The sequence below is a fragment of the Oryx dammah genome, unplaced genomic scaffold (genome assembly GCF_014754425.2).
Source record: "Oryx dammah isolate SB20612 unplaced genomic scaffold, SCBI_Odam_1.1 HiC_scaffold_7, whole genome shotgun sequence".
Taxonomy (NCBI): Eukaryota; Metazoa; Chordata; class Mammalia; order Artiodactyla; family Bovidae; genus Oryx; species Oryx dammah.
The window spans coordinates 35,871,347-35,890,878 of NW_024070191.1; the positions used below are offsets into that span (position 1 = coordinate 35,871,347).

The following is a 19,532-nucleotide window of genomic DNA, read 5'->3' on the forward strand; positions in this document are numbered from 1 at the left end:
GAGGTGGGCTGTTAGGGTTTCTGGCATACTTTCAACCGTCTGCACTCATCAGTGTAGGAGACTTGGGTGGTTTCCTTTTCAACTGAAATGCACCTGTGTTCTAGAGTGGATCACAAGGTCCTTTCACCCCCTTTGTTACGGCAAGGCCCTTTTGCACAGTCCACTTTGCTTTATTCTCATTGTTGCTGTTTAGTTCGCTAAGTAGTTGTCAACTGTTTGCGACACTGTGGACTGTAGCCCGCCAGGCTCCTCTGTCCATGGGACGCTCCAGGCAAGAATACTGGAGTGGGCTGCCATGCCCTTCTCCAGGGCATCTTCCTGACCCAGTGATCAAACTGCAGTGTTCTGCCTGGGAGACAGATTGTTTCCTACTGAACCAGCTGGGAAGCCCTTTATTCACTGTACTGACTGTAATTTAATAGTAAAGACACCGCAGGGAGGAGGACAGACACCTAAAGAACTGAGTGGAGACCAGCTTCCATTCTTCTCTTCAGCTTGTCTTCTACGCCGTCACCGCTCATGGTTTCATCATTTGAGTCTTTCTCTTCCTCCTCCTTGCTCTGCACTCTCTCTGTCACATCCTTCTGCACCCCTTTAACTCACCCACTTACTCCTCCTCTTCTCCCCTGTGCCGTCAGAGCCTGGTGGCCTCATAGCCTGATGACCAGCCCTCCAGGCCAAGAAGCGGCCTCCACCCTGCAGGGTGGGGCTGGGGGGGTTGTGACCAGTGCAGGGTCTTTCTGTGGCAGCTGTAAGCAGGAGGCCAGAGGGTTGTGAAGGGAGAGTGTAGAACCGAGCCCCCCACCCACCGTGTATGACTTTGCAGGACAGAGTGGACCTGAGCAGTGGCCCCCCCACACACCCCGTCGCCTGTTTCAGGGGAGGAGCACACAAAGGGGAATCCAACCAGCCTGCGGACGAGATGGGGTCTGCACCCTAACTGGGATCTGATTCTTCCTCCTCAAAGGCGGCGGGTGAGTCCCACAATATTAGGAGACCCCAGACCTGCCTGGAGTCCCAATTCTAAAGAAGCAAATTTTAAAAAAGAACAGCTCTGGTGACTACAGTTAACAGTTCTGTGCTGTGAACTGGAAAGTTCCTGTGAAAGCAGAGCATCAGTGCTCTCACATATTAACAAAATGATAACTATCGGGGGGTGAAAGGCCTCCTCCCTTAACCTGGATGTGTCACACCGCCACACTGTACACCTGAAACTTACATAGTTTCGTGTCAATTACACCTCAGTAAAGCTGTCCTGAGCTCTGCACACAGAGTACCCACTGGAGGGGAGAGGCTGTGGGCCTTGACCCTCCCTGGGGTGCTCTCCAGAGATCCCAAGTAGTAGAATCCCTTCCCAAGGTCCAGACTCTGCACCCCTTCACGGTGAGTCTGCATCTGGCTTTTCTGTCGACCTGGGAGTTGTGTTGTATGTGACTCACTGGGTGTGATCTGTCTCCTGTCTGAGGTGAACCCTGGGAGTGGTCCAAGCCTCCTCAGAACTTTGACCACAGAAAGCCATGTGGTGGGGCCCCTTGGGCGGGCCTCATCCAGATAGTTTATTTCTGGGGAATCTCCATTTTAAAGATGAAGACACCGAGGCTCAGAGAGGTCAGGTAACTTGCCGAAGCTTACACAGCTAGTGAGTTGCAGACCTCTGATTTAACGCAAATGTTCTGGTTCCCAAGTTTATTCCTTCCTGCACACCACACTCCACAGTTCACTAACCAAAGGCCATTCTCCAAACATCAAGTTCCCTGAAACATAGCTATATATTCACCAAAGGGACACTGCTTCTTTCTATTTTCAGGTTACATAGGAATATGTCACCCTCCTTTTTCTTAACTTATCCTTTGTGTAAAGTGATCATAGTGCTTTACTAGCAAGTGGTTAAGATGAGCTAATTTCCAGGTTGTGTAAGCCAGGCTGTACCCAAATCCACAAGTGGAACGTTGACAAAATTGGTTTCCTCATAAAAACAATTTGTAAATATTTCCTGCCCTTTTGACGTTCAACTTGGACTCTAACTTGGGTAGGGAAGCCCCATAACTGTATTCACAATCGTATGGAAAGCTTGGATGAGGCTCTGGGGGCAAGGGAAGGGCTCGGCTCATCACCCTGACTCCCATCTGCAGCACTCACCTGCAGGGTCAGCTTTTCTTTACCTCATTTCTTTGTGCCCCCTTGTGGTCAAGAGTGACATGAGCGCCCAGAAGGCCCAACGTGAATTCCAGGGACTGATCTCAGCTACTGCTGCTGCTGCTCCTGCTAAGTCACTTCAGTCGTGTTCGACTCTGTGCGACCCCAGAGATGGCAGCCCACCAGGCTCCCCTGTCCCTGGGATTTTCCAGGCAAGAACACTGGAGTGGGTTGCCATTTCCTTCTCCAATGCATGAAAGTGAAAGGTGAAAGTGAAGTCGCTCAGTCGTGTCCGACTCTTAGTGACCCCATGGACTGCAGCCTACGAGGCTCCTCCATCCATAGGATTTCCCAGGCAAGAGTACTGGAGTGGGTCAGCTGCAGTTCCCAGTTTTGGGTGGAAATTCCCCAGGGCACAGCTGTCCCCTTCTCGTGAACCTAGGTACTTCCCCACCTTGTGAAAGTCAGTTTAACTTTTCTAATTATAACAAACACATTTCCAAATTTTAGAAATTTTGGAAAATACAGAAAAGTGTGAAGAAAATAAAAATCACGTATACTCTGACCCAGCAGAGAGAGTCACTGTCAGATTTTGGACACATTTTCCCAACATTTCTTCTATGCACATACATACATACACACACACACACACACACACACACACACACACACACACACACACATATACAGCAACTATTTAGTTAATATATAATGTATGTATTATCAATCTATCACCGGTCCAGAGTTAAGCCATTGCCAATGTCCACGTCTATGGGGCTTCCCTGGTGGCTCAGATGGTAAAGAAACCACCTGCAGTGAAGGAGACCTTGCTTTTTCTTTAAGTAAAATTGTAACACATGTATACACACACACACGCAAGGAGTTACACTGTCCTTAAACTTTCGTCCCCCTAACCACACTTTTTTTAAACTGGGCCTTTCCCTCAGATTACCAGATACTAGCAGAACACATGGTTGAACCATATCCAAAAATATGAGTGTATTACAATTTAATGAATCCTCTAAGTGTCAGCCATTCAACTCAGTTCAGTTCAGTCGCTCAGTCATGTCCACCTCTTTGTGACCCCATGGACTACAGTATAGCACGCCAGGCTTCCCTGTCCGTCACCAGCTCCCAGAGCTTTCTCAAACTCATTGCCATCGAGTTGGTGATGCCATCCAACCATCCCATCCTCTGTCATCCCCTTCTCCTGTCTTCAATCTTTCCCAGCTTCAGAGTCTTTTCCAATGAGTCAGTTCTTTGCATCAGGTGGCCAAGTATTGGAGTTTCAGCTTCAGCATCAGCCCTTCCAATGAATATTCAGGACTGATTTCCTTTAGAATGGACTGGTTGGATCTCCTTGCAGTCCAAGGGACTCTCAAGAGTCTTCTCCAACACCACAGTTCAAAAGCATCAATTGGTTTTTAATTTCCTGCTGCTGTAATTCATTCAAGCTACTCAAGATGAACCTCTGCACAAGTCTATTGCCTTGAGGCAAGTTGTCAGACCTGGAGATTAAGGGTACCACATACACCCTGAACATATAACAACATAGTCTTGGCTCTCTGTCTCTGTGCCTTGGAAGCCATTCCTCTCCTTCACCTGACCCATCCCTGGCACAGTGAGGGGCTTTCACCTCCAGGGCCCCGAGATCTGCTGCCCCCTAGAGGAGGCTCACGGACAGGGCTAGTATCTCCTCTTCAAAGATGCCAAGGGGTCCTCACCCTTCATCACAATTCTGGAGTCTTTGAAAGTTTCTGAACTGTGGTGTTGGAGAGGACTCTTGATAAGTCCCCTGGACTGCAAGAAGATCCAACCAGTCCATCCTAAAGGAAATCAGTCCTGAATATTCATTGGAAGCACCGATGCTGAAGCCGAAACTCTAATACCTTGGCCACCTGATGCGAAGAACTGACTCACTGGAAAAGATCAATGCTTTCTTGATGCTGAGAAAGATTGAAGGTGGGAGGAGAAGGGGATGACAGAGGATGAGATGGTTGGATGGCATCACCAATGCAATGGACATGAGTTTGAGCAAGCTCCGGGCATTGGTGATGGACAGGCGAAGGCTGGCATGCTGCATTCCATGGGGTCACAAAGAGTTGGACACGACTGAGTGACTGAATTGAAAACAAACAAGTGGGCCCCTTTTCTTTAAAGAAACAGAATTAAATAACGTTGCTGGCTTCAGGATCTTAATTTTCCTTACACTTAGGGCAATTGAGATACCAAATCTTCACTGTAGGGTTTCCTTTCTCCATTTTTTGTTTTTTTTTTTTTCTTTCATTTTTGGGAGTAAAACTATACTAACCCTTTGAGATTTTCTCTCACAAAGGTAATGAAGGCAGACAGAGCAGGTTATCTTGACTAGAGCAGGTGACCTGTGTTGGAAACCTGCTCACCAGGGCCTCTGGACACACACAGAATAGACGCTTCCGGGTTTGTGCTCATCCGTCAGTTCTGAGCATGGTGCCCTGTACGTAGTAAGCACTTAGCAAATGTCCCACAAAAGAAGGAATCTAAAGTACCTTCCCTGCCCTAAAATTCTGGTTCTAGACATTTTATAGGAAAAGGATGCCAGGTGATTAGGATTTGAACTGAGAAAGTCCTTTCTATGCCTCCCAAGATTCAGAACCCAGTGTGGGTGGGCAGGGTGTGAGAACTAGCTGTAGTTTGAAGGTGGCCGAGGCCAGAGGCTTAATGTGAATGTTGAGAGTAACTGTGGATCCTGCTAAGCCAGCAGGGTCAGAGTGATGGGAAACAAAGGAATGATTCCCTCTGCAGCTGCTGTTGTCCAGAACAATTTCTTTTACCGCCTTCCTGCATGTTGGGAGAGAGGGGAGGTCCTCTGTGTGTGAACTGGGACTGGTATTATCAGGTCCCTTCAGAAGGAAAGATTTTGGATGAAGAAGCTCAAGGAAGGAATGTTGCCAACTTCCTGTTGGGAGTGGTTTTTATAGACTTTAATGACCTGCTGGGCCTGACAAAGGCCAGGTCTGTGCCAAAGTGCAGGTTGGAGTTGTAATTTTAATATTCATCTGGATGTGAATAAATCTAAGTTGGCTTGCATGGCTTTTCATCGCCTATAGCATATGAATTTTCATCTGTGTTATTAACTAATGAACATTTTCCATGTGCCAGGTGGATCACTGTGTACTCTGGATACATCACCATCTTTACTATCGACTACAGTCCCAGATATGGGGGAGACTGGTTGGCTGCTGTCTATGGGGTCGCAGAGTCGGACACGACTGAAGCGACTTAGCAGCAGCAGCAGCACAATCCTCTGAAGTAGACCTTATTTGGTTCTGTCTCACAGATGTCGAAACAGAGACGTAGAGTTGTTCGCCAACAACCACAGGGTTGGCAGGTCTGAGGTGCCAACCCAGCATCTTTTGACTCCAAAACTCATTTTATTTAGCCCACTAAACTTATATTGCTTTGCCAATGACATTGATCATTTTTGGCCTCATTTTCCAAGTCTCACATTATGAGGCCTTTGGGAGCAAGCGTCTTACTTATCTTTTCTTAGCCTGAAATGCTTAAACACAGCAGGGAAATCATCTTTGGCTCTGGTTTCAAGAAGCAACCTGGTATTATGTTCTGAGTATCAAAGACTTTGTGGGGTTTTCTTTTTTTCTTTTTATCTTGAAAAATAATTTCAGACTTACAAGAAAGATTCAAGAATAATGCAATGAAGATCCATAGATCCTCCACCTAGATACACCAATTGTTAACATTTTGAATGTTTTTTTCCTGACCATTTGAGAGTTTGTTGCAGATACCTGCTATGTCACTTATGAATAACTTAATCTCCTAAAAAACAGGCCATTTATCCATACATGCGTGTTAGCATGCAAGTTCTGTCGCATCCGACTCTTTGCAACCCCATGGACTACAGCCCATCAGGATCCTCCGTAGATGGGTTGCCGGTACCCTCCTCCAGGGGATCTTCCTGACCCAGGCATTGAACCCGCATCTCTGTATCTTCTGTATTGCACAAGGATTCTTTAACGCTGAGCCACCAGCAAAGTCCCCATTTCTGTATAATCAAGATATAATCATTACCCTCAGGAAATTTAACATTGTTGCAATACTAATACAGTCGACATTCAAATTTTCTCAATTGTTCCAATAATGACCCTCAATAGCTGCTTTTTGTTTTTTGATCCAGGGTGCAGTTTAGGATTACTTGATTCTCAGGGTCATATCTTTCTTTTGTCTCCTTTAATCTAGAACACTTGGCTAGTCTTAACAGTTCATGAAGTTCGCGTTTTTAGAAGAGACCAGGTGGTTGTTTTGCAGAAATGTCCCTCAACTGGATTTGTCTGTTTCCTCTGGAACGGAGAGAAAGCACTTCTTGGGCGAGTCATTCTCACACAAGACGTCAGTCTGTACCACCCCCGGCGCTGCGCAGTTCCATCACTCGGTCTAGGCGACGCGTTTGATGTGAAGGTTACCCTTTTCTTTTCGCTAAGTCATCTGTGGGATAATAGTTTGGAACTGAACGAATATCCTCAACCGTCCAGCATCTACTGATGAGTTCTGCGTGACCCAGTTCTTGGTGGCTCCAAATTGGGGATTTTGTAATTTCTCGTACGTTTATGAGTCGGAATTCTTCTCTAAAAGAGAGCTGTCCCTCATTCACCTCCTCTCTCCCTCTGGATTACATCTTTAAGTCATGCCACTTACCCCTTGGGGACCTATGTTTCCCATCGTTAAGATGAGGTGACCTAAGGGCCACATTCTTGAATTTCAGTCACTCTGAGACGGAATCCCCTCACAGGTCTGTCAAGCGTCCGCCGGAGAAAAACGCGGCAGGGGGCGACCCCTCCGCGGGCAAGGGTCGCCAGTGGGCTCCGCGCCTTCTCGCGAGAGCAGCCCCTCAGGGGATAAAGGCGCGGGCCCTGCGCCTGCGCGCCCACGTCCATCCCGTCTGCCCCCGCGCACCGCCCTCCACGGCGCGCGCGCGCACTCGGACAGTTGGAGGTGTTGGGCCGCCTCGGGCTCGCGGCGCGCGCCCCCGGCGCGACTCTCCGGCGCAGCCGCGGCGCGGGGTTCGGGGCTCGGGGCGCGCAGGCGCCGCGGGCGTGGGGCCGCGCAGGCGCGGACGGCGTTGGTCCGAAGAAGACCTTCAGCGGTGCCCTGGCGGAGCGGACAGGCCCCTCCTAGCGGAGCGGACGGGCCCTCCGGTCGGAGGTGAGGCGATCCAGGGCCGCAGGCTGGCGGCCGGGCGGGGGCCGGCCGGGCGGGCGGCCGTCTGGCAGGGACCCGCGGGAGGCGGCTAACGGAGGCAGGGCCGCCGAACGGGGCGCGGGCCCGCGGGCGGGGGCAGCGGGAACCGGCCCCTCCGGGGACGGGCGGGCCGCGCCGCCACCTGCGCCTCGGCCGGGCCGGTCCCCGGGAGGCTGGCTTCGAGGGAAGGCGGGTCCGGGAATCCCCGAGCCCCGGCTTCCTCTCCGGCCTCGGCATCCAGCATCAGGGGGCCCCTCTGCTCCCTTCCCCTGAGGGGAGGGTGCTGGACGTCCAGCTGAGGGGGGCGAGGCGAGCTGGCTGTCCCCACGGTGATGCTGTTGTAGCCACCGCTCCCCCACCCCCGACCCCGGCACCTCCCCTCGCTCCTCGCCCCCGCCTGCGGCTCCCGCAGCCCGGGGGCGCCGTGCACGTCCACGGAAGAGTGAATCGGCAGAGCCGCGGCAATGTGTTGGAACGTGATGTGTCTGGGGCTTCTCGAGTTTTTGCTTGCTCATACCAGCAGTGCATTTCCCATCGGGATCGTGGGCCTGGAAAAGAAAGCTTGAACTGGGCACAGTTGAGTTCAGACGACCCCCACCCCCACCCCCCACTCCCCCAACACGACTTTTGCAGAGTGTCTAGCAAGTGCTTTTGAAAAAGAAGCAAAATTCTAAAAGACTGTAATGGGTCCCTAGATGGAGGTTTCCAAACACTTAAGTGTATCTTTCCTTTTTTTTTTTTTTTTAAAGAGCACAGTAAAGCTTTAACGTTTTTAATATTTGAGTACCGTAGGCCTGGTTTTTATACTTCACCTCTCAAGTTATGGGCTTCAGGCAGAATTTCAACAGGTACCACCGTCGTTTGTGATCATAAAGAGTAATATCAGATTGCAGTTGGCAGTGTGTAAAAGGTCTCAGTTTGATGGTTGGGACACAAAGGACTTGTGTTGTAAACTAATTGCTCTGGAAAGGAACTTGGACACCTTGTGGCCTAGAACAAAGTTTTATTATGGTATGACTCAGTACATTTATCTTCATCTTTACTCTTTCCACTTTATATATATTCTCATCTTAACTCTTTCCACTTGATATATATTCTTAAACTCTTATCCTAATGTCTGTCATATTGGACAGGTTTAGGTTAAGGAACACATTTTAAATGAATTCACAGTGAAGAAGTGCACCATAAAGTGTGTGTTGTGTTCAGGTGTGGTGGAATAGGCAGAAACTTACTAGCAGGAGGCCAGGCTAAGAGCTCCGCTAAATAGAAATAAATAGGTTTGAACGTGTAGGTGGTTGAGGTGGTTGAGGCGTAGAAATTGCAAGGGCTCGCTGCTGCTCTGGATTTTACTGGGGGTAGTAATAGGGTTAACAGGGGCTTCCCAGGTGGCTCATTGGTAAAGAATCCACCTGGCAAGACAGGAAACGCAGGAGAGGCCGGGTCAGTCCCTGGGTGGGGAAGATCCCCTGGAGGAAATGGCAACCCACTCCAGTACTCTTGCCTAGAGAATCCCACAGACAGAGGAGCCTGGCAACTTAGCATGCACAGTGGGGCTAATGGGATTGCTTGAGGTGCTCCAGCGTGACTTTTGAGGATGCTGCTGGAAGAGATTTCCTGTTGTGCAGAAAGGGCAAAGGAATGGTATATTCAGCAGTGTTGATTGGCCTCAGAATTTTGAAGTGAGGGTCACGTTGGCAGTAGAGAAGCTGGGTGAATCCTCAGGCAAGATGAAGTGAAGCACCTAGCATTTTTGAAGACTGTAACTTTTAGAGTGTATACCGATTTTTGGTAAGCAGATTACTGCAGGTAGGATTTATCCTCTCTCTGGTTAATAGGTTAGATTATAACACTGTATTTTAAGAGTTTTGAGAGAGGGCGTATTCTGGATGAATACTCTTCAATTAGTGTGGTAATTCTTAAGAACTGCATTTCAGAGTGGCAAAAATGTTAACCCTGAAGATGTTAAAGTGCATCTGCTTTACAGATCCTCAGAAAATTTACTTTGTCATCTTATAGAGCTCTCTGGCTTTACAACTGCTCAAGACATGTTTTACTAAGGTACATTTTTGCATTCTTTTAAAAAGTGAAAGTCCAGTTTAACAGAACATCTGCTTCAGCCTTCAAGAAATTTCTCTTCTTTGAAATGCAATCAGAAAGATGACCTCCATGAATCTCATGAGAAACATCCTTTCATTCTCCAGGTTTCTGAAAAGCTCTTTTTAAAGGAGCAGCCTGCTCTCTCTGAACTTTGCTTGCCTTAGGGGTTAAGCATTAATGACGCAAAGCAAGAAACATTGTATATCTCTTCTTACAGAACTAAACACTTGAACAGTGAATAAGTACTAAATATTATTTATTCCCTTGTCCTTATTTTTCTTTATAAGATATGTGTAACACACCGACTTACTGTGACCTAGGAAAGGCTGCCAAAGATGTCTTCAACAAAGGATATGGTAAGTATGCTATTGTAAATGGCCACTGTGGGGTAAGCATTCATACTGAATGCCTAAGATATGGGAGATACCATGCTCAGTAAAATGAGGTTAAGTCAACATTAATCTATTTCACAGGATTTAAGGGGATAACTATTAGCAGGTTACTAGACTTCTTTTTTTAGAGCTGGAGTGCCACAAGTGTTAAAAGCCATTGTGTACATAAACACATATTTGCATATTTTATATTATCTGTGGGGTGAAATAGTATAACTCTGTAATATATATGCCTCCTTTGGTTAGCTCTGGGGACAGTTAAAGCAGGGAATGTGTTTTTCCTCCTCCAGATAATGGCACTGTTTTCATGAGCGTGAAAACCTAGCTTTTGACTTCTTTGGAGGAACATACAGTGTTTAAAACCAAGTAGACATTTAGTTTTGGTTTTAAAAATTTAGTCTTGAAATTTTAAAGTTTTTGTGCTGTACACATTTGATTTTTTTATTAACTAGTGATGTTAATTATGTATTTTAAGCTTGTATATATGTATAATTTCTAATAATTTTGGTTCTTAAAATAGTGCATTTTTCTTTCATCCATAGGTTTTTTTAACTTATATTTTTAAAATATGTCTTTATTATTTTGGCTTTAAAAATCACGCTTAATTTTTGTTAGCATTTTGTTGTAATTTTTGGTTACAATCCAATTTTTGTTAGAATTCTGTTAGAATTGAGTTTCTTGTGGCACTCTCACCTAACAGGAATACTGAATATTTTCCATATGAAATGTACTAGGGACTATTTTCATAATTTCTAAATTGCAAAGTCTGGAGTGCATGTCACATTTTGTACATCACTTATTTTGTGTGTGTGTGTGTGTCTCTAGGATTTGGCATGGTCAAAATAGATCTGAGAACCAAGTCATGTAGTGGAGTGGTAAGTACTTAATATACTGCTAATAGATGTAGCACAATTAAAGGACCCTGTTTGAGAATCATTGTTTAGTCAGGTGACTTGAAACAGCATACCTTTGGCGCTAAGCTGTCTTCCCTACAGCTTTGTCCTCCTCTCAGATTTCAGAGAGCCACTCAGCCACTTGAGCCCAAGGACAATCAAGTTGAATTTGCGGGGAGATCTTTGTTTGTCGTTATAAAAGTATGCTGAGTCTTAGTCTCAGAAAATACAGAATACATGTGTATACATATGTGTGTGTATATATTTTTTATGCTGTATTTTTATACTTTTGTGAATATGTATGTGGACACTAAAATCTTTGCTTTTTATTTGGTTCATGCAAATTTTGTTGCCCTTTTACAAAAACGAACTAACTTTAGTCTCTGTCCCATCATGATTAGTTGAAACAAATGTAGAAATACATGCAGAAGGTTAGTCAACTTTTATTAATGTTCATGAAGTCTTTTTTCCTGGAAGTTAGGAAATAAAGGATATATCACCATATTATCAGAGCATCACTAACCAGAGCTTTTATAAGTTTCAGCAAATAGATCAAATTTATATTCACCTTATTCTCTGATTTCTCCATATTGGCTGCATCTTTTTTTCTTTGGTATTTTCCTATTCAAACCAATGCAAATCTTATTTCTGGATATAATGATTTATTTAGAAGGGCAAGAAGCATGTGGAGTATTTATGGTGCTTTCTCATACTTCATCTAATCCTGGTTTGTCACTATTCTTTCCCTGGGTTTTCTAGTTATAAATAAATGTTTATGCCACTACCCTCCTAAGATGGGATTTTATTATGTAGTCTATTAAAACAGAAAAATCAAACTCATTTTAATTAGTATTTCAAATTTGCTCAAGGTAGTTTTGTGTTGAGAAAATCAACAACTAAAATTTTATCTCCTTTTCATGCTGCTGTTGTGTGTGAATATTCATTCAGATGGTAAGAAAAACAGTATATTTGTGTGCTTTGTTTTTATGGCTGTTTCTGTTCTTTAGTATTGGTTTAGGAAACATTTCATCCCTTGCTCCAGATTGCCTAGACCGTATCTTGGTCTTTTTGTGATGTGCCACTTATAACAGCACCATTTCCGTGATTGTTTTGTTGCGTACCAGCATTACAGCAGAACTGTAGATGTTAATGTGCATGTTATAAATATGTTTTGCACTGTGTGAGCTAATTATGAAATTAAACAAAAATTGGAGTAATTGTGAACCTGGAACTCAACTTAGGAAAATTATGGCCTTGTGTTTGAGATTTGGAGCTCTGGTATTTTAGATTTTTGACAAAGCTTCAGGCGAAGAAATACAGACTAAATACGCTTCTACCTTGTTTGCACCAAAATTAAGGTTTATATTTGCTATACTTACAAGTTTATAAAAGGTAAATGTGAAAAATGAAACACTCAGTAGCTGGATCTACTAAAAGAAAGTGATGTGAGTCGTTAAAACATGGCTGGCGTTTTGTCATGTTCTGCCAGGGCCTTGCCCTTAGTGTGCAGTGTGATAGTCTCTTTGAAAACTTGCTGTGCCGTGTAGATAAACAGATCACAGTTTCCCAGTTGTGTCATCAGCCTATAGAACGCGAGTTTGGGGGCAGGGCGTTTGGTGGAGGAAGGATTCATATTGCAGGTGGTAAGACAACTGGGGCAGGGTTGCTGGCGTTTCGTGACTGTTGGCAATATTTCCGAGATGGTCTTTAAAAACAGGGCCAATCAGAAATGTGGTTTCCTTGACAGTTCCTAGACTGTCAGTGACAGGTGCTGACTGTGTGCTTCCCCCTAGAAGGAGATGTATTTCTAATTGCTTACTGTCATATGACTGAGGGACACCTACCTAGGGAGGAGGATTTATTTTGAGCCATTCATAGTAACTATTTGACAGGGGAGAGGGAGGAAGAGGGATAACTTACACCATTCCATTTTGTTATGAAAAATGGCGAGATACTTTCAAATATTGAAATTGTTTACAGATCTGAAAATCTTACGGATAGTTTTGTGAGCAAAAGCAACACATTTTTTGTAACAGTGTGAATGTACTTAATACCAGTGTACTGTACACATAAAAATGGTTAATTTATGTTAAGTGTATTTCACCACAATGAAAATTTAAAAAATGTTTTTAATGCAGTAAAGTTCTGGCCCTATTAAAAGGAGGGTATCTAAAGCTTCCAGTGTTTGGGGATTTTTTAAAGACTTTAAAATTAACTAGTAGTTCAAAAGGTCTGATAGAGAACCAAGTCTTTTTCATGTCATGAAGTAAATGTTTAAGATTCGATGTTTTTGTCTTTTTAGGAAAGGCATTTTCAGTAAAGATATTTTTCTTTTAAAAGAGAGTTTGGGATTCCCATTTTAGTAAGAGGGTATATGGAACAGAAATATCAGTAAGAGAGGTGGAGTAATGTGAAGTTTGCAAAACTGGTTAAGATATCTAGAGATCAGAAGGAAAGGAGGAGAGCAGGAAGTAAGCTGCTGCAGAGTACGGTTGTGATAGAAAGTCCGTTGTATTGGTTTCTGCTGCATTGAATACTGTTTTCTGGAATGAATATTTTCTATTTGGTGAGCTGATTTTAATTATTTTTTTCTTACCAGGAATTTTCTACTTCTGGTCATGCTTACACTGATACAGGGAAAGCATCAGGCAACCTAGAGACCAAATACAAGATCTGTAACTATGGACTGACCTTCACCCAGAAGTGGAACACAGACAATACTCTTGGGACAGAAATCTCTTGGGAGAATAAGGTACGAGAGTGTTGGAAGTTATTTGCAGGGTGAACTTATCCTGGGGATGAGCTGATGAACAGACTTTGTCATCAGTTTGTGCACAGTATATATTTTGTCCAAATAGAATCTGAGCGAAGTCTTGCACACTGTCTGGTTGCTGTATTTTTTCTCTGCATGTGGCCTTATTTGTTATGTTTTATGTTTCTATAAAGTAAGATTTTGTTGGTCAGTACATAATTATGACATCTTTTGTTCTGACCAGTTCTACTTACTGTTAGATAGTTGGGCGTCTCCTGAGCAGACCAAGCTCTTTGCAGTGATTTAATTTTGCTTTTGTAATCATTGCAAAGCTGACTCCACAGAAAAATGTTTCTAAAAATTCTTTAATGTTTTCAAAGAAACTCTTTCAGCCGATGCTTGTCAAGTGCCTGCTACATTCAGGGCACTAGTTTTTGAGGTATGTCTCTATGCACATATTATATATAGATAATGCATCTGTATAGCTGAATAAGTTACTTAGGTTGGTTTGTTAACTGTCCAGTTACCATACTAATTTCAAAAGAGTATCACGATTATTTTGTCGCATTGGGATTTTGTTTTGTACTCTTAATTTACATTACTGGCCATTATAATTGGATCTGACCTGTATGTCTTAGCCCGTTTCGTGGTGAAGCTTGGGGTGAGGGGAGAGGGGTGGGGGCAGGGAAAAGGAAGAAGAGGCAATTTATGAAATAATCTAATGTTTGTCTTTCTTTAATGACTTCCTTATTAGCGAATAAGTTAGAGAAAACTTTAGAATTGGTTTCTCAAGTCAAGAAAAGAATTGAAAAATGCTAATTGTTAAATTTAAATCTTTATTTTTCAGTTGGCTGAAGGGTTGAAACTGACTCTTGATACCATATTTGTACCAAACACAGGGTAATTATCCCAACCCCGTTTTCTGAAATGGTCTTGTTTCTTGAAGGGATGGAAAGGTTTAGAGGAGGGAGCTCAGAAGGGGAGGCAAGCAGAGACCTGTGTGTGCAGGAGATGGGGAGGAAGACCGCCAGAGGCAGGGGGCAGTTTTCATTTGAAATCTGGGCAGATGAACAAGAACTTGTAAATCTAATTCAAAGAGGCACATTGTGGGGAAAATGTAGGAGCGAGAAGGGTCTGAGACTAGATGTTTTTAAGCTATCCCGAGGATGCTTGGATGTGAGGTCCTGCTGGGAAGTTAACATCTTTAGAAAAGTGTGTCGTCTCCTGGCAGCAGCACAGTGTAAAGAGCGGTTCTGCTCACTTGATTTCTTAGCCTTTGTAAATCCCCCAGCTTCTCTAGCTCAGTGTTTTCATCTGAAAAGTGAGGATTTTGTTGTTTCCTGCCTGCCTGTCTCTACAGGAGCGGCGCTAGGCGCTCGGTGGGCACGGTCCTGCTGAGCTGCGGCAGGCTCGCCCCTCCTGCCGCACACCTGCGTTGTCCGGGGCAAGGCTCTCATAAGAGGCCTGACTGCAATCGCCTTGGACTGTTCAGGACTAATTTTGTGTTTTCACAAAATTGTCCTTCAGAAGTGTACTCTTCTATCCCACATTGTCCAGGGAGACAACACTGACCTGAGGAAGATAAACATGCTTACCAAAAAATAAAGTACATTTCTCTCTGTGACAGGTCAATAATCTAAAATTTTGTTGGGTGTTACCTTTTGTACCATTTGGAAACATTTAAAGAAATTCGGTTGTGTGTCTATATACATATGCATTCAGGTTATTAATTTGGTACTGAAATATCTTGCACCTTTTTATACTTTTATGAAGTTAATCATGAAATACCTTATCATCTGAATGTAGAGAATAGGTAAAAAACAATATATATATTTCAAATCCTAGCAAAATTACATTTGTAGAGCTAAGTCATGTGAAACATTGTTAGTCTGTTTGTGCCTTCTACCAAAATAACATTTACATTGGGGGAGAAAAGGGATCTTACTCTCAAGATTCCTAGACGGCAGTAAAAGCTCATGTTGTTTTTGTTTGTTTTACAGAAAGAAGAGTGGGAAATTGAAGGCCTCATATAAACGGGATTGTTTCAGTCTTGGCAGTAATGTTGATATAGATTTTTCAGGACCAACCATCTATGGCTGGGCTGTGTTGGCCTTTGAAGGTTGGCTTGCTGGCTATCAGATGAGTTTTGACACAGCCAAATCCAAACTGTCACAGAATAATTTCGCCCTGGGTTACAAGGCCGCAGACTTCCAGCTGCACACTCATGTGTGAGTGTTCCAAGTTCAGAGTTCCTCCTTTAGTGCCGGTGCAGCCGCCCAGAAGGATGGTGGCTGTGACCATGGTGCGCAGATTGGCCGGGGGTGGTGCCTGCATGCAGTGAGGCCGTGGTGGACACCCGGCCTTGCTGTGCTGTCCTCGAAGTCAGCAGAGCACCGTGGGGCTTGGTGCCCTTGGCGCAGGTGCTCGCTGCTGGTCTCTGAGCCCGGAATGGAGAGAGCGAGGGCAAGGATTCCCTTTGATAAGAGGGGTCCTTTGGAGAGGTATTGCTGCTTCCTCTGGTTCCCTGCTCATCTTGGCAGTTTCTGGAAGCAGGTCTGTTTGGATCAGGAATAACCCCGTGGTTGATCAGAGAGTAGTGCCAGTGTAATTCTGTGGAGGTGTTCAGGTACCTTGGTGTGACCCCAGGTACCTGTGTTGTATTCAGGAGTAGCAGGGTCACCAGAGCAGTCCTGGGTTCAAGTCTGTAGGCTGCACCCTGTTGGTTACATGAATTTGAACTTGAAACTGTTACTTCATGTCTTGGCCTACTGGGCACTAACAGTGTCCCAGAAAGAGAAGGATTAGCTCTGTGTTTTTGAAGTGTTGCAGATTGCCGTCCACTCGACACTCTAATCCACTTACGATGACTAAAGTCACTAGCGGTGTAGACAGAGGCATTGAATTGGTGAAACAGTATTATTAGGAAAGCCATCACAGCTCAGGGGCTGACCTCTGAGATGCTGTGAGACAATACCCTGGGTCATGCCTGGTAGCTGTTGCATGGAAGGCGCTTTGTTATGCTAGGATTGTGTTTTGAATGAAATCCAGAATTGACTTGTACTACTGTATATATTTTTTCATAGAATCTTCGTAGAACTCTTATTTTGAAGTTTCTAAGTACTATGAACAACTGAGAGACATACAGATCATATTTTCTTAGGGTCTGCCTTTGTGCCTAGTCAAATGCTGTTTAAGAAATTTATATCATGTGGGGGAGCCACGTAAATGAATCAGATGTTACTGTGCTTTAATTACGTGGTTATAAATTATATAACTTATTTGACAGTCATTTATGCTAGAAGTTTACTGAAATCTGTAGTTATAAAACAAGACCCTGATTTAGATAGTCTTGGAATTTGTTTCCATATTGTAACAAACTAGATACTTAAGGGGGTTTTCTTGTGCCATGAAAACAGGAATGATGGCACCGAGTTCGGAGGCTCGATCTACCAGAAGGTGAATGAGAAGATTGAAACGTCGATAAACCTCGCATGGACAGCCGGCAGTAACAACACCCGCTTCGGCATCGCTGCTAAGTACAAGCTGGACTGCAGAACTTCTCTCTCTGTAAGGATGTGCTGAGTTCCAAGTGGACGTTGTGATGTGGTCCTGGTTTGCATGTTCTTTATTAACTTGGAGCTGGTCACTGTGTAGTGAGAGGAGCATCTCCCTTAAGTCAGGAAACATGGGTTTCAATCCTGGTTCCTCCTGTATTTGTTGTCTGACCTTCTCAAGTCATTTTATCTCTTGGCCTCAAAATTTTCTTATCTGTAGATTCCTGGGTTTCAATCACTTTTTCTGTTGCCGTTAGTGAAAGTGTCTCAGTTGTGTCGGATTCTTTGCGACCCCAAGGACTATACAGTCCATATACTTCTCCAGGCAAGAAAACTGGAGTGGGCAGCCTTTCCCTTCTCCAGGAGATCTTCCCAACCCAGGGATTGAACCCAGGTCTCCCGCATCGCAGGCGGAGTCTTTACCAGCTGAGCCACAAGGGAAGCCCAAGAATACTGGGGTGGGTAGCCTATCCCTTCATCAGGGGATCTTCCCGACCCAGGAATCGAACCGGGGTCTCCTGCATTGCAGGCGGATTCTTTACCAACTGAGCTATTAGGGAAGCCCAATTGCCATTAGTAATTCTTGTTACAGTGCTAATTGGGCTCTTAAATTTCAGGTCCTGTGCTAAGACTTTGTATGTATTATCTCATGTAGTCCTCACAACTGCTGTTGTTTGGTGAATAATACTGCCCTCCTCCCCCATTTTACAGACAAGGGAGCTGAGACTTAGAGTGGTCAGGTAACTGCTCAGGGTCATTCAGTAAGAGGCAGTATCAGGGTTTGATCCCAGATCGCTCTGTCACTAGAGTTCATTCTCTTAGCCCTGTCAGAGGTCGTAAAACTGGTATCTCAGAGGAATCCGGTGCACAGGGAGGGATGTTTGGCCACATGGTGTTTTAACATTCTGCTCGAGGCCTTTATGCTGCATGCTCAAGGTCCCCTCTGTCCCTACTAGTCCTACTGACTTCTTAAAAGATTTATCTTTTTATTAATTTAGCTTTCAGTTTCAGTAATTCTGGCTTGGTCCTAAGGTGTTTCAGCCTTGGAAATCTGATTCATGGAGTGGTGGTGTTGGCCTTGCATATTACGAGGTTGATTTTCTGTTTCTGTTTGATCTCTTTATCTTAGGCTAAAGTAAACAATGCCAGCCTGATTGGACTGGGTTACACTCAGACTCTTCGACCAGGTGAGTAATAGAGTGAATAACAGTGGGCTTGGAGAAGGTGCGTGAGGAATAATGAAAATTACAGACAAGCTGTAGTCACTTCAGGGAAATTCAGACAATTGTGTAACATTTGGTTGTTCCAAGTAAAACAGATTCATTGCTTTTGTTTAAAAATATGTGTGTGTATTTCTAAGTATAACTTGGTTCCTCTGGCTTGTGAGTTTGGTTGATCACTCATTATTCTTAAGTCTGAACTCCTTTAAGTAGAGTATGTCCTGACTGCTTTACAGATGAGGTGGTTATGGATCCCTAGTGTTAAGTTAGTAATAGCTGTAATCTCTCTGCCAGCTGAACCCATGCCGCTGACTCCACCCAGGGTTTCTAGGAAACACAAAATCTGATTGTGCTGCTCGTTACAAGTAATTGTGATCTTCTTCTTCTCAGGAGTGAAACTGACCCTGTCAGCTCTAATTGATGGAAAGAACTTCAATGCAGGAGGGCACAAGGTCGGTCTGGGATTTGAACTAGAAGCTTAATGTGGTTTTGAATAAAGCATCAGCTTTGTCCCTGGAGGTGAAGAGAAATGAACCCACTATGTTTTGGCCTTAAAATTCTTCTGTGAAATTTCAAAAGTGTGAACTTTTTATTCTTCCAAAGAATTGTACTCCTCCCCACACTGAAGCTTAGGTACCGAGTCCCTCCTAAGGGAGGTGCTTGAAGGCATGCCTGGAAGTCGCCACGTTCGTGCCACGTTTCAGTTCAGTTCTGCAGTGTTACTTTCAGTGTGTTCCTCAGCGACGGTGTAGTGTCATGCTCAGAGGAGACGACCGCCCCTCCAGTTGTCCATCGTGTCCTGCGTGTCCCACCCCACTGTTTGGTGACCTTGTAATATATTGGTCTCTGTACGGTAGTAGAATCTTTGGTTTCGCATCAGAGTAAAATAAACCCATCACATTTGGAACAGAAACCGACTGGACTTGCCAGGGCCCTCTTTGCTGTGACCGACTCTGCTGTGAGGACCGCTCACGGGCGGGCTCTGGTCCCAGCGGGTCTGTGCCCCTGCCCGTCGCCGCCACTTCTGTTGGCCTCCCTGCTGCTGCTGCTGCTGCTGCTCTGGGTGAGGCCGAGCCTCGTCCTGCTGGGCTCCTCGCTGCTGGTTGCAGTGAGAGAGTCTGTCCTCCTGGTAGTTCTGTAAAGTCCCTGGGGAGGAGCGAGAGTGTCAGTGGATGGCGAGGGGACAGCGGGGAAATGCTGCCAGGGCGAGGCCTGGGGACATGGCTTTTGATCTAGAAAACTGATGCCCAGAG

General features: G+C 44.7%; 2 protein-coding genes across 4 annotated transcripts in view; both read left to right on the plus strand.

Annotated features, from left to right (window-relative positions):
* POLB (DNA polymerase beta) overlaps positions 1–11,686 on the plus strand; it is a 34,703-nt gene extending 23,017 nt beyond the window's left edge. Inside the window, exon 13 of the mRNA XM_040243251.1 lies at positions 10,901–11,686. Within this exon, the coding sequence (XP_040099185.1) occupies positions 10,901–10,920 (20 nt within the window). The 3' untranslated portion in view covers positions 10,921–11,686. The remainder of the gene's footprint in view (positions 1–10,900) is intronic.
* On the plus strand, positions 5,072–19,196 carry VDAC3 (voltage dependent anion channel 3). Of its 3 annotated transcripts, none has more exons than XM_040243248.1 (10): positions 5,072–7,335; positions 9,756–9,824; positions 10,686–10,735; positions 11,702–11,704; positions 13,353–13,505; positions 14,353–14,405; positions 15,506–15,733; positions 16,922–17,072; positions 18,189–18,246; positions 18,670–19,196. In XM_040243248.1, exons 2-10 carry the CDS (start codon positions 9,758–9,760, stop codon positions 18,759–18,761), a joined length of 855 nt encoding a protein of 284 aa, XP_040099182.1. In that variant the 5' UTR covers positions 5,072–7,335; positions 9,756–9,757; the 3' UTR covers positions 18,762–19,196. The 3 variants fall into 3 exon arrangements, with proteins under 3 accessions (XP_040099182.1, XP_040099184.1, XP_040099183.1); XM_040243249.1 differs by lacking the exon at positions 5,072–7,335 and adding an exon at positions 7,935–7,953; XM_040243250.1 differs by lacking the exon at positions 11,702–11,704.
* Positions 19,197–19,532: the final 336 nt, after the last annotated feature.

What these genes read in the sequence shown, in the direction of transcription:
- VDAC3 (XM_040243248.1), top strand. Translation starts at nt 9,758, where the DNA reads ATGTGTAACACACCGACTTACTGTGACCTAGGAAAGGCTGCCAAAGAT. An exon ending in ATATTTGTACCAAACACAGG is followed by an intron (nt 14,406 to 15,505) that starts GTAATTATCCCA and finishes TTTGTTTTACAG; the next exon opens with AAAGAAGAGTGGGAAATTGA. An exon ending in CACTCAGACTCTTCGACCAG is followed by an intron (nt 18,247 to 18,669) that starts GTGAGTAATAGA and finishes TCTTCTTCTCAG; the next exon opens with GAGTGAAACTGACCCTGTCA.